At 35.8% G+C, this 14,443-nt stretch overlaps 1 protein-coding gene across 1 annotated transcript in view; it reads left to right on the forward strand.

The window, feature by feature from the left end:
• LOC106755124 overlaps positions 1-6,055 on the forward strand; it is a 10,875-nt gene extending 4,820 nt beyond the window's left edge. Inside the window, exons 3-9 of the mRNA XM_022778161.1 lie at positions 525-1,121; positions 1,428-1,689; positions 2,128-2,774; positions 2,901-3,547; positions 4,886-5,002; positions 5,159-5,300; positions 5,921-6,055. Of these exons, the coding sequence (XP_022633882.1) occupies positions 525-1,121; positions 1,428-1,689; positions 2,128-2,774; positions 2,901-3,547; positions 4,886-5,002; positions 5,159-5,300; positions 5,921-6,055 (2,547 nt within the window). The remainder of the gene's footprint in view (positions 1-524; positions 1,122-1,427; positions 1,690-2,127; positions 2,775-2,900; positions 3,548-4,885; positions 5,003-5,158; positions 5,301-5,920) is intronic.
• The last annotated feature ends 8,388 nt before the right edge of the window (positions 6,056-14,443 follow it).

Here is a 14,443-nt window from a genome sequence, read left to right on the forward strand (position 1 = left end):
ATTGGTGGACATCCATCATGAGAGACCAAAGGATGCATGGCGACTACACAATCCAATATTGGAATGAGCTGAAAGCAGCCTTACACAGGCGACATGTCCCGACCTACTATGCAAGAGAAGTCATGGACAAGCTTCATCGACTTCAACAAAGAAACATGAGTGTTGAGGAATACAGACAAAAGTTAGAGTTACTCATGTTTAGAGCTGGGATCAAAGAGGAAGAAAGATTCACCATAGCTAGATTTCAGAGTGGATTAAACTATGAGATTAGAGATAAGGTAGAACTCTTACCTTACTTAGATCTAAATGATTTTGTGCAACTATGTGTGAGAGTGGAAGAACAAAATAGGAGAAAAGCTTCCACAAAAAGAACTTACCCTACCACATCATCCTATAGGAAAGATCTTAAGAGGGAGGGTAGCTTTCCAAGATATGAGGAAACAAAGGAGAGAGAGCGAGAAAGACCATAAGACAAGCTCAAAGGCAAAGATAGAGAGCTAAAATGAGACAAAGAAAGCTACAAGGGAAAAGAACAAAGGACTTCAAGAAAGCCACCTAGAGATACCAAGGGTAGGGAGACTAGATGTTTCAAATGTGGAGCAAGAGGACACTATTCAACTGAGTGTCACTTAAAAAAGTCAACCTATATCCTTGAACATGAGAGTCCAAGTGATAAGTCATCTTCTAGCGCGTGTGAGTTGTCCTCATATGAAGAGGAACATGAAGCTCCACCTTGTGATGAAGATCTTCTCATGGTTAGAAGACTCCTTGAGGCAAAGCATGTTGAGTTAGAACAAACTCAACGAGAAAACCTATTCCACACATGCTGCAAATTTTTTGCTAAAACTTGTTCTATGATTGTGGATAGTGGTTCTTTTTGTAATTGTTGTAGCTCTAGAATGGTTGAAAAGCTAGGCTTAACTCCTACTCCCCATCCTAACCCTTACAAACTTCAATGGATCAAAGAGGATGAAGGAATCGTTGTTAAGGAACAAGTAAGTGTTCCCATTTCCATCGGCAAGTATGAAGATCAAATCATTTGTGATATTGTTCCAATGGAAGCGGGTCACATTTTACTTGGGCGACCTTGGCAATTTGACAAACAAGCTTTGAATTATGGAGTCACCAACAAGATCACCATTCAACATAAAGGCAAAAAGATTATCTTGAGCCCTCTTACACCATCACAAGTGCGAGAGGATCAAATAATACTTAAGAAGAAGTTGGATGGTGAGAAAAAGCTCAAAATTAGCAAAGTTTCCAAAGAGAAGAAGTTTAGTTTGGTAGAATGTGCCTCAACCAATGAAGTTGTCTCAAACCCTTCTAAAAATATTTTCCTTGGACAACCTCACTTTCTTCTCTATTGCAAGGAGGCACTTCTTTCCATAAATCATCCACTTGATTCTCATCCAAAGGGGTTACAAAAGCTTTTGAAAGAATTTGATGATTTATTTCCTAAAGAGGTTCCAAGTGGATTACCACCTCTTAGAGGAATTGAACATCAAATTGATTTGATTCTTGGCGCTAGCCTTCCCAATAGGCCAACTTATAGGACTAACCCCACAGAAACCAAAGAAATAGAGAAGCAAGTTAATGATTTATTGGGAAAAGGGTGGATACAAAAGAGCCTTAGCCCTTGTGTGGTGCCAGTGTTGTTAGTCCCTAAGAACGATGGTTCTTGGCGACTGTGTACAGATTGCAAGGCTATTAACAACATTACAGTCAAGTATAGGCACCCTATTCCTAGATTGGATGATATGTTAGATGAATTGCATGGAGCAAACATGTTCACCAAGATTGATCTTAAAAGTGGGTATCATCAAATCAGAATTAAAGGAGATGAATGGAAAACCACTTTTAAAACCCAATTTGGCCTCTATGAATGGTTAGTCATGCCTTTTGGCTTAACCAATGCTCCTAGTACCTTCATGCGACTAATGAATCATGTCCTTCAGGAGTACATATGCAACTTTGTTGTAGTCTACTTTGATGATATTCTAATCTATAGCAAGGGTCTTAAGGAACATCTTCTTCATGTTAGAAAAGTATTGATCTTGCTAAGACAACACCATTTATTTGCCAGCTTTGACAAATGTAACTTTTGTCAAGAGAGTGTTATTTTTCTAGGCTTCAAAGTTGGGAAGGAAGGTATACATGTTGATCCTAGCAAAATCAAAGACATCCAAGAGTGGCCTATCCTCAAAACAGTGGGAGAAGTACGAAGTTTTCTAGGTCTAGCAGGTTTCTATAGACGTTTTGTAGAAAATTTCTCTACTATTGCTGTTCCCCTAAATGAACTTTTAAAAAAGGATGTGCCATTCAAATGGGATGAAAAGAAAAGTCTAGCCTTTGAGACCTTAAAGCATAAGTTAAGGCATGCACCCATTCTACATTTACCTGATTTTTCCAAAGCTTTTCAAGTAGAATGTGATGCTTCCGGGGTAGGAATAGGAGTTGTGCTTATACAAGAAGGTCACCCTATAACTTATTTTAGTGAAAAACTTAAGGGACCTACTTTGAACTATCCTACCTATGACAAAGAACTTTATGCCCTTATTCGAGCATTGAAAACTTGGGAACATTATTTGGTGTTTAGAGAGTTTATTATCAACACTTACCATGAATCTCTCAAGTATATTAAAGGGCAAGGAAAGCTAAACAAGCGACATGCAAAGTGGATTGAGTACCTTGAGCAGTTTCAGTACGTCATCAAACATAAAAAGGGGAGTATTAATGTTGTTGCAGATGCTTTATCTAGACGACACGCATTGCTAGTTACTCTAGGATCACAAATACTAGGTTTTGATGACATCAAACAAGTTTATGACACTGACCCTACCTTTGCACCCACTTATGCATCTTGTCTTAAAAAGCCATTCGACGGATTCTACATTTCTGAGGGGTATCTTTTTAATAAAGGAAAACTATGCATACCCCAAGGATCTATTCGAAAGCTTCTTATCAAGGAAAGTCATGGTGGAGGACTCATGGGCCATCATGGAGTTGATAAAACTCTTCATACTTTGAAAAGCAAATTTTATTGGTCACACATGAGAATAGATGTCCAAAAGCATTATTCTAGTTGCATAGCTTGTTTACAAGCTAAGTCTAAGGTCATGCCTCATGGACTCTACCTTCCTCTCCCAATAGCTAGTACCCCATGGGAAGACCTTAGTATGGATTTTGTCTTAGGTCTCCCAAGAACTCAAAAGGGGTTTGATTCCATCTTTGTGGTGGTTGATAGATTTAGTAAAATGGCTCATTTCATACCTTGCCACAAAGTAGATGATGCTAGCTATATAGCAAACCTCTTCTTTAAAGAAGTAGTCAAATTACATGGATTACCCAAAACTATAGTTTCTCATAGAGATGTTAAGTTCCTTAGCTACTTTTGGAAAACACTTTGGGCCAAGCTAGGAACTAAACTACTATTTTCTACTACATGTCACCCACTAACTGATGGGCAAACAAAAGTAGTAAATAGGTCTCTATCCACTCTATTAAGGGTAATGTTGAAGGGCAACATTAAAAATTGGGATGATCACTGATGAAGGTTGAAAAACAGTTATTTTCATATGTCATTTTAGACCAAATTACTCCCTTTACTGCTTAGAATGAGCTTAGAATCAAGCAAAACTCAATAAATGAGTCAGTAGAGAGTCAAAAGCTATTTTTAGCGATATTATGCTTGTTTTGCATTGTTTTGTATTATTTTTGAGAAAGTGAAGAATGGAGTTGAAGATGAAGGTCTTAGACTCAAGAAAAGGGAATAAAAATGAAGAAATGAAGAGTCGACGTACCGCCCGACGGCAAATTACACCGTTGGGCGGTCTAGCGCGGGGAGTTGGCACCAGGCGGTGCAACCAGACGAATTTGCGATTATAGGCAAACCGCCGGGCGGTAGACCCCTACCGCCGGGTGGTAGCGCGGCTTGAGGGAAACCGTCGGGCGGAACAAGTGTGACGTCGGGCGGTTGTCTGCTGGGCTTGGGCCTGTTTTCTATGACGCTCATCAGCTATAAATAGCCCTGTTGCGATTTCAATCGAATTCTTTTGACAGAAGGGGGGCGGGCATACCTAATTTCACTCTCTGGAGAGGATCTCTTGGATGCTTAGGCTCCATTTCTTCTTATCTAGGGTTTGCTTTTCTATTCTTCATCCATTTTTCATCTAGATTCACCATGATAATGGTGAACTAAACCCTATTGTTGTTGGGGGAAACAATGTAATCTTTTGATACTCTCTTTTATTAAAACTCTTGTTTATTTATATGGTTTCCATATGCTTCGATTATTAATTGTTGGGTTCTCATCTGTGCTTAATTCTTTTATCATTTAACTCATTCGATAACTGTTGTTTGTCTTTATTGATACGGGGACGTACAGTAATGTCATGAACTGGTGAGTGATTCCTTGATTAAGCAATACCACCTAGGGATAGGGGTATGACGATCAATTGTTTTTCACTTTTGCTCTATAATGCATTATTAATTGCTAGGGGAGGCTAGGGATAGCAAGCCAGTAATTAGTAATAGGCTCTTTTCGCCGAGGGATCGGGTTAAGGGTAGGCCAAGAAAGTTGCATAACAATTAGTTAATCAAGCAAATAAATCAAGAGGAGTAAATAAGAGAGAGCGGATAAGATGAAATTGTAAACCCCCAACAACTCCATTCATCCATCGTTTTCTTCTCGTCAATTGAATCAATCTCTTTTGCATGTTTATATTTTGTTCTCATACCCAATTAATTAATTTTTATTTTCAAGTCTTACGATCTTAATTCACACGAATGATAAGGCCTTTCGAGTCGCTTGGGAAAACGATACTTGGACTTACCATTTATTATTACTTGATACGATTTGGTATGCTTGCCAATCCGTTAACAATCACCTACCTCATATAGAGTTTGCTTATAATAGAGTAGTTCACAAAACTACTAAACTTTCTCCTTTTGAGGTTGTTTATGGTTTTCATCCTCTCACACCACTTGATTTACTTCCTCCTCCAGAATCATCTTCTTTTCTTTATAAGGAAGGTCTTTCTAAAGCGGAATTTATCAAAAAGTTGCATGAGAAGGTTAAAACCCATATTGAAAAACAAACTCAAAAATATTTTGAATACAACAACTAAAGGAGAAAACCAGTAATCCTTAATGAGGGAGATTTAGTTTGGCTTCACTTGAGAAAAGATAGATTTCCTTCTCAACGTAAATCCAAATTAAGCCCAATAGGCGATGGACCTTTCAAGGTGGTAAAGAAAATTAATGATAATGCATATCAGTTAGACCTTCCCGAAAGTTATGGCGTCAGTCCTACTTTTAACATTTGTTACTTAATTCCTTTCATAGGAGATGCCCAACAGGATTCCCAAGATCTGAGGATAGATCTTTTTCAAGAGGGAGGCACTGATGGAGGACCATCCAAGATCAACATAAGTCCTTTAACAAGAGCCATATCCAAGAGAATCCAAGAGGAAGAGGGAGTACTCACTACTTTACTTTTATGGAGTTTTACTTACTAAACACCTCTTTCTCTTTACTAAATAAACTTTACATTGTTTTGTAGGCCTTTAATAAAGAGGAGACACCATGTACATACAACTAAGGAAGGCTGCCAAGAAGGACAACCAAGGAATCACAAAAGGAAGCCAGATGGCGCCCCAGCGCCCCTCTCCAGGGCGCCCCAGCGCCAGACACTGCAAAATCTTCTTCTTCACTTGGATTGCTGACCTGGCATGTTGTACCTTGCGTCCCAAGTCTCTCCAACAGCATAACTTCCTCAACAAGCTTCTTTTACACTTAAAGTAGCTTTCTTAGCACGTTTTTGAGTCAGTCCATCTATAAAAGGAGGACTCTTCTCTTTGTAAAACTTCAACTTTGAAACTTAATGAAATGTTGTTGAGATTTCTCCAGAATCATTTTTCAGAGTTCAAACACTTGTGCCTCTTCTGCACCCTCTCCTCTCGCTTCCTTCCCTCTTGGAAGGCTTTCGGAGCTTGAGAATGCTTGCTTCTTCCACACACCTTCATTGAAGCCTTCATCAAACACCTTCCATGATTGAATTGCAAGGGAGCTTCCATCATTATTCCCCTTCATGAAAATAGATGAGGTGCATCATTCAACTTCTCCCATTCTTGGAAAAAAAAATTCTCCTACAATGCCTATAAGAAAATGATACTATGAAATATTTAAGTACATATTTGTGTAATTACAATAATTTTCAACAACTAACCTATAAACTAGAGTTCAACGGACTGATATGAAATTGCATCTAGTCCTTATCACTAACTTGTTTAGACAAGGAATGGTTTTGAAGTCCCTCATATTTGTGTAGTTACAATAATTTTCAACAACTAACCTTCATTTTTAAACCTTTTGAACATAAACTACTAAGTCAAAATGGTTTTGAAGTCCCTCATCTAGTGACAATGGCATACAGGATCTTTTTCCTCCATATCTTAGTGTTGGGAATGTTTGTTGTAACAAATCACATACGAAACATTAATCAATCTATTAAGTAAGTTAATACAAAAATGAATGTATGTCATTTTGAAAGGATGTTCAAATACATTAATATTTCATTACATGAGTTTCTTCTACGTCTCTTCAACTGCATTCCATGATGGAATGATAATAGAAACACAATATCAAGTTATGAGTCCTAAATAGCTCTTAAATTTAGCAGCATTAGGGCTTAAGACCTTGCCAAAACAAGGATTGAAAAATGTACCTGCCACCCGACCCGCTACCCGCTGGGTACCCGTTTAAAAATTATCTGCGGATATTTTAAAACCCGCGATACTCGTGGATACCCGCAAAAAAAAAATATTTTTTTTATATTTTTTAAAATAAAATTTAAATAAAATTACAAAAAATTTATATATAATATAATATAAATTAAATTAAATATAAATTAAAATTTAATTTTAATTAACTTTAACCTAATAATTTATTTTATTTTTAATTAAATTTAATTAAAAAATATATAAATTAATTTTTTTATTATTTTTTGCGGGTAGCGGGTAGCGGGTACCAGCGGGTCGGGTAGTATACTACCCGTACCCGACCCGTTTAGAAGCGGGTATTAAAATACCCGCTACCCGTTACCCGCGAGTAGTAACTACCCGCCGCGGGTTTTACCCGCGGATTATTTTGCCATCCCTATACATGTCACATCCATTAAATTCACCAGCAAGTGGGATCCAAGTGACACTAAAGAAAGTGTGAATTTCAGAAAACTGGAAGACAAATGGCAACTAGGGAGTGGACCGATCGATTTTTGGCTGTAGTACTTAAAGTGAAAATTTCAAATCACGCTCCACTTCTTGCATGCAGCCCTTCTTCTCCAAATTTTTTAAACTTAGTTTTCTCCTCCTTCTCTCTAAACTTTTGCAACTTCTATCTAAGAGTTCTTACCCTTTTCTTTCTCCGATCATCAATCAGCTTCTGAATAGGCCTCCCTGGTGTCAAGCTCTTTCAGTTGCACCGATCAGAATTTTATTCTAAGTAGGTAAGCTTCTCTCCTTCTTGAGAAAACTGTCTTCAAGCACATGCAAGCTAAACTTTAGTTGCATGAGTTCATATATCTCTTCATAACAAGAATTCTGATCATGTTTTGATCGCTTCTTTGGGTAATGGAAACTAGGAATTCTAGAAAGGAGGGAGTTCGAGGAAAACATATTCTATTGCCAAGTTAATAGTCGTTCGGTTATAAGGTAAGAGAAGCTTGCAAGTTCATTATGATTGGTTGTTTTAGATGTTTGGATCTTTAAATGATGGTATGTTGATGAATTGATCGATGTTGCATGTTGTTTTGAATGTGCTTATGATTGATAAATGGACAAGAATTGGGTAGAAATAGGGTTATCCTTAAATCTTCTAGATTCTACAGAACTCTATAATTGTGACCGAGGGTTTTTGATTTCTGTTCGGTTTTCATTGGTTAGTCCGTTTGGTTTTCATTTAGGAGTTTCTTATTGATTTCCATTTGGTTTTCATTGGTTAGCCCGTTTGGTTTTCATTTAAGGGTTTCTTATTGGTTACTCCGTTCGGTCGTGACTGAATTCTCTTCTGTTGGAGATTTCAGTTGACGACCAATCGATATTCTATTGATTAATGTTGAGTGTTCGGTTTGTGCTAACATTCGGTGTTTTTGAAGAGAACTTCATCCTTTGATAAAGTGTTCGGCCAAAGTCATAAGTAGTCGGCCTAAGCTCTAAACACTTGGCAAAAGCTATAATATAATAGAAAAGTATTAAATTGATACAGGGTTGGTTATTTGTACTCTTAGGTGATATTCTGCTCCGAATGGAGTTATTCTGGTATTGACCGTTCGGTCATATTCATAGTTGCAGTGTTAGTTTTCTCTAGTTATTATTTTTTATTGAAGTTGTTATTATATGATTCTGATCAATGGTTGAGTATATGAATATGATGGTAAATTATGAATTGAATAAAATGGAGATGTAAGAGAATTCTAAGGAGGAATGTCTCATGATTGGTGATGATTTGTAAAGTATGAACATGGTTAGACTCTGGCTTCGTTTTTTATCCTGATATTCTGTGATTACTCCTCATCATATAGAAGAGGGTAATTCATGAGTGGGAATGGTAGGAGGTCCGCGACCATAAGACCAGATGGTCGTTTTAGGACTAACCTCGGGTGGCAGCTGTTGAGTGTATCCCAGTTACTACACCACGTCAGGTGCTAGAAACGATGAGCTACATGGTTCATACAGTCCGGACAGTGTCATAAGTGGTCGGTTATAATGTTTAAAATGTTCGTCTTTGATTATGATACTTGTATGATGAATGCATGATTTAATATGTTGATTGATCATTAAATTGTTCTGTTTAAATGTTATGTTGGATTTGATTAATTAAATTAAATAAGCTTACCCTTATTTCTTATATTGTAGTTCATCTTCCGTCCGGTTCTCTTCACTGCAATGATCATTCTATGAATGTGAGCAGAAGGGGTTGAAGACACATTAGAGGAAGCCCTGCAAGGTGAACAACCTGAAGATAGTGTAGGAATATCTGATCAGTAGGTTCCCTTTATTACTTTTGGGAAACCGTTTGGTTTGTATAATGTTTTGTGTAACCGTTCGGCAAGAACTTTCTTTTGTATGAGACGTTCGGTTTAAGTAGGACCTAGGACCGTCTGGTTAAAATTTTATTGTCTTGTTAAACTCTCATCTTAGTTACGGTTTTAAATTATAGGGATATTTTATACATATTCCTACTCTGAACTTAAGTTTATTCCACTGTTCTATCATATTATTATTGATAACTCCTTGTGATCATTATAGTTTTAATCTATATTTATTTGGACGTTACATTAATGGTATCAGAGTAGTTTAATCCTTAGAACACCTATAGGTTATGAGTATACTATGCTTGTGCTGTGTACTCAGACGTTCGGTTAGATAATGTTATAATCTCCTATAAGTAAACTGAGGGACCTTTCTTTCTGTTGATCATAGAAGATGGCTCCAAGACCTCCTCCTCATCCTACCGACAGGGATGCACCAAGTAACAATAATCTATTGAAGTCGGTTATAGTTGCACTTCAACAACAGAACGCCACCCTGAATCAACAAAACACCATTGCTTTACAAAGTCTGGAAGTTGTCAGGGTATAGGCAGAAGCGACTCAGAGACAAATGATGGAGATGATGACAAATAAAATGCAAACGGGTGGGTCGTCCGGTTCTGCTATAAATGTGCAGATAGAGTAGAGCTTGGAGAATTTCTTGCAACACCATCCAGCTAAATTTGATGGCAAGTGTATGACTTTCTCTTGTATCACTTTCTGGAACTCTAAGCCAATTTTTGTAGATGTCCTTTTTCTTTAACCAGTAATTTGTTTTTGAGTTTGGTAGATGAGAGAAAATGCCTTCAGCTTTCAAACCAGTAACTTGTTGCCAAACATCATTGTCAATGATAATGTCGACACCTTTTACCCTTGATAGAATATCATCGTTGACCATCTTCAAATTGTGGTAAAATACTCTTACGAGATCTGAATGCCAATCACCTTTCATTTGAACCAATTTTGAGAGTTCTTGTGTTTCAACCCATCCAGGAAATTGAAAGTTTTCTCTTTCAAATAGGTTCAAGTATAAATACTTTGGTGAGACAACGATCTTGAAGCTTCCATAAGCAAATCTCATACGAGTTTCATTGTCGCTAATCCAACCTCCAAGATTAACTTCTCTTTCGGTTGCTACAACTTTTCCTTTGCTTTCTCTTGAGGGATGAGATGAGGATGTCATTTGAAGTGAGCTCTTGGATTCACTATTTTTCAATCTAGGATTATGAAAATACACAGATAGAGTACACTTGAGCTCAGTAGGGATTTTATCCCAGACACGTTTAATAATAAGGCGCGAACTAAAATACTTTTAATTTGGCTCATTCTAAATTTTTAAACTTAAAAAGCGCAAAACCGAGATATGAAGTTGATTTTATTAATTTCTAAGTTGACTCCACTTTGACAGAAGTTTTTCAAAAACCAGAAACACTCATACAGCAACATGTTATTGACTGTACAAATAACTCAATCGACTAAAAGTTGTAAGAATGATTTTCACAGCAAACAATTAAAATCAAATAAGCAATCATCAAACAATCACACAATCATACATATCATACATGATGCAAACATATGATGATTGTTACCGCTTGTAGATACTCAGGAAATTTGATATAACCAAGCTAGTTCATCCTTAAAATCTTTACTCCTACTGCATCATTTGTTGACCTACAAAACATTTGAGATTTTTTATGCAGGTACCCATTTGAATTTGGATCCTTGTTTGTTAGAAATTAATTGTTCCTTGGAATCCACTTATACATTCGTTTTGGAACATCAACCTTTCTGTAAAAACAATTTCTAACCGTGTGACCAATGTTATTGCAGTAAAAACATGAGTGTTTGCTGAACTGAAAATGTGATAAGTTCTATTTTTTAAAACTAAGCTATAAAATAGTATATTTAAATTTTATTAAAAATGGTTGATTTTTATGACATTTTATGTAATAGGTTTGATTGTACCACTGCTTTTATTGGTGGTGGTGTTGGAGTCCTTTCTTTTTATAGTTTCAAATCTAAATCTTAGAAAGAGAAGAAGGAGGAATTAGAGAAAGAGGTTAATGCGGACAATGATATGATGGCAACGATCAATTTGAATCTAGTGACCCATCATTCAGTAGTGTGAGTGTAGTGTGCTAACTTCTTCATTACAAAAATCATCAGCACACAAAAATGGACAAAAAATAATAAAAAAAAACCCTAAAATCCATAAAAAATACCAACCATAATATGCATTTATGAACACGGATATAGAAGTAAAATTTATCTAATTGATGACCAATCCCTTGGAATTGCAACGAACGATGTCTAAAATCTACCACATGATGGTGACCTACGCGATTTTCATGAATAATAAAATCTAACACAAATGCTTTTCTTCAATTAAAGCTGATTAATTAAATTATTTCCAACTCACAATATGATAAACATGCCACGTACGAAAAAATTGAACAACTTATTCAAACATTGCTAATGTGTAAAGTTTGTCATTAACACTTAAGATGACATCACGAAAAAAGGACCAAATTGAACATGAATTACCAAAATTGGAACCACATTGAACATCTGAAAGCAATGAATCCCACATTAAACAAAGTCAAAGAAAATAAGGACCAAAAGAGTATTTAAGCCTAGGAAAATAAAAGAAGAAGAAAGAGAAAAAAGTAAGATGAACTAGATTGTCGATAGTTAGTGATGAAACCAAAATTCAATCGATAAAATTTATCGATGAATTTTTGGCCATCGGTAGGGCTTCATTAATTTTGATTTATTGACAGAATTTAAGCATTTTCTACAGATTTTAGTTGTGAGTAATATCAATTTTATTCGTAGTCAAAAATAGTTTAAATATTGATTCCTCCTTCCACCCTTTGAGACGCCTTTTAAGGACAAAATCCTAACGGAGGACAAACTCCAAAGCTGACAATACCTCAGGTCAGGGGTGATTGACCTTAGCAATGATACTCGACGAACTTGGGATCAGAACATTGGTGCTCACCATTGGACTACTAACGAGGTTCTAAGATGAACCATTAGTCCCTTAAGCCCTCCATTTCTTATGAACAATGATTCCCCCTAGACCTCGATTGGAGAGCTTTATGTTCCTAAAATGCACAATAATTCCACATCGCTTATAAGTTGAGGTCAAATTTTAAATACATCTTCCACCCTCTAAGGTACCTTTTTAAGAACAAAATAAAGATTGAGCACAAGCTCCAAAGCAGACAATACCTCGAATGAGGGGTGATTGACCACAATGTGGTCACTCTGCAGACTTGGGATCAGAACATTGGCTCTAGGAATGGAAAAAATACCAATGTCCACCAAAATTTCTTATCAATAGATAACAAGTATTTTAATACCCACTGATAAATGGGTCAAGTGCAGGTATTTTATTAAGGTAATTTAACCAAAATTAAAATTAATTTAAATTTTATTAGGTTAAATTTAATTAAAATTAAAACTTTAATTTTTGTTTAATTTAATTAATATTATATTTCATTTTTTTTGTAATTTTATTTAGCACCAAATTTCAAATCCAAAAAATGGGTTTTCAAGTTGTTGTTGTGTCTCTTTTCTTTTGGTTCTTTTTTCTAGTTCTTTTGTCCCTTTTCTTTCCTTATTTTTCATTACTTTTGATAAAGGGAACTTCTCTTTTCTTTACTATTTTCCAGACAACAAAGTGTGTAGAGAATCCTAAAGAAGAAAATAGTATTTTGACAATTTGAAAAAGACTCAATGGAAACCTAACACTCAATTTTTTTTTTGAAACTAAAAATAAGCATGAACATAACACAAACTCACATAAAACCCAGAACAACCCACACGAAAAATTGACTCTCAAACCAGACCACATGTTGATGCTGATTTTCGTACATATGTAGCTTTCAAGTTTGCAAAAACAAAATCAAGGTTTTAACATGGATATGATGACTTTTTTGGATTCAAAAGACTTAGACCCAACTCTTAGGATCATAAAATCAAAGAAAATGACTCAAAATCAATCCTTAACCAATGACACAAGACCTAAAACTCTGCATATATTTATAGAGAAAAATGGAAATCCTAAGACTATACATGGATTGATTCAAGAAGAACAAGTAGTTTGAATTAAAATATAAAAATAAACAACACATAAACATGGATCAAGACAACACACAAGACATAATGGGTTATATGAGACAACAAGGAAATGACAACAAAAAAGGTAAAAACTTAGACATTTATCTTTGTAGACCTCCAAGATAGTGACCACAGCTCTAGATACTAAATGAATGAGAATGTTCCTTCTGTTGAGATTGTTGACAACACAAACTCTATATCACTCTAGTTTTTTATGATGACAAAACTTTGCTTAATAAAAGTACACATGTTGTTGCATTACATGTTCTGATGTTATACTCATTGTTATATCTGCTGAACATATTTGATGTACTATGTTATATTTTCCTATGTTGATTGTTTGATATATTTGTGGAACATGCTTACATGCTTATGTGCAATGTGAAATGCTTTATCACATATATTTTACTGCACATTTTTTAAAGTGAAAAACCACAAACACTTTCATGAACTTATAACTATGTGACAGAGTTATAGTACAGTTGGCTACATTATTAATGGATTCGACTATGCCAAAACCTTTGTACAGATTTTGAGAATCAATGCTCTATGATGTTTTGAGTTGAAAAGAATTTCAAAGTTTTTTTACATGTGTCAGTCGACTTTGTCTAGTTTACATTCGACTGTGTTTTTTATCTAATTTGGAATTCTGTTATGCTATTGCGCTCCAACAGCTATATTTTTAAAAGTTAGTTAAGCATTGATGACTTGGTCAACTGTATTGAATGTGTGTTGATTTTGGTTGACTGAGAGCTACTATGTTGACTGTGTGTTATAACTGTAATAATACAGTCGACTGAATTAGTAGCCTATTCGACTGAGAAACAATCTGATTGACAGAAAACTATAAATTGGCTGAACATGAGTTCTTTAGAGACTTTTGACAATCTAACATTTTCATTCCTGTTTCAGATTGAATTCTCTATAATAACAGCTCCAAGAATTCTCCAAGAAGACGGTGGTGATCTTACTTGAGAGAGATTCAAAGGGAGATAACTTGCGTACTCATCGTCTTATCAAATACTGCACAAAGAAGGTGCTTTTTGGTTGATCACTTAAGGCTTGACATCCTGTGAAGATTGCTACATTTTGTTAAGGCTTGACATCTTGTGAAGACTGCTGGAATTGAACCTGTTGTTATACAGGGGTTTCACGTTGAGGATTGTTCGACGTGGTTTTAGATTGCAGAAGAGGGGATTCTTGTTGCAAGTCTGGTTTTGGTTATTGTAG

The sequence above is a fragment of the Vigna radiata genome, unplaced genomic scaffold (assembly GCF_000741045.1).
Source record: "Vigna radiata var. radiata cultivar VC1973A unplaced genomic scaffold, Vradiata_ver6 scaffold_267, whole genome shotgun sequence".
Lineage (NCBI taxonomy): Eukaryota > Viridiplantae > Streptophyta > Magnoliopsida > Fabales > Fabaceae > Vigna > Vigna radiata.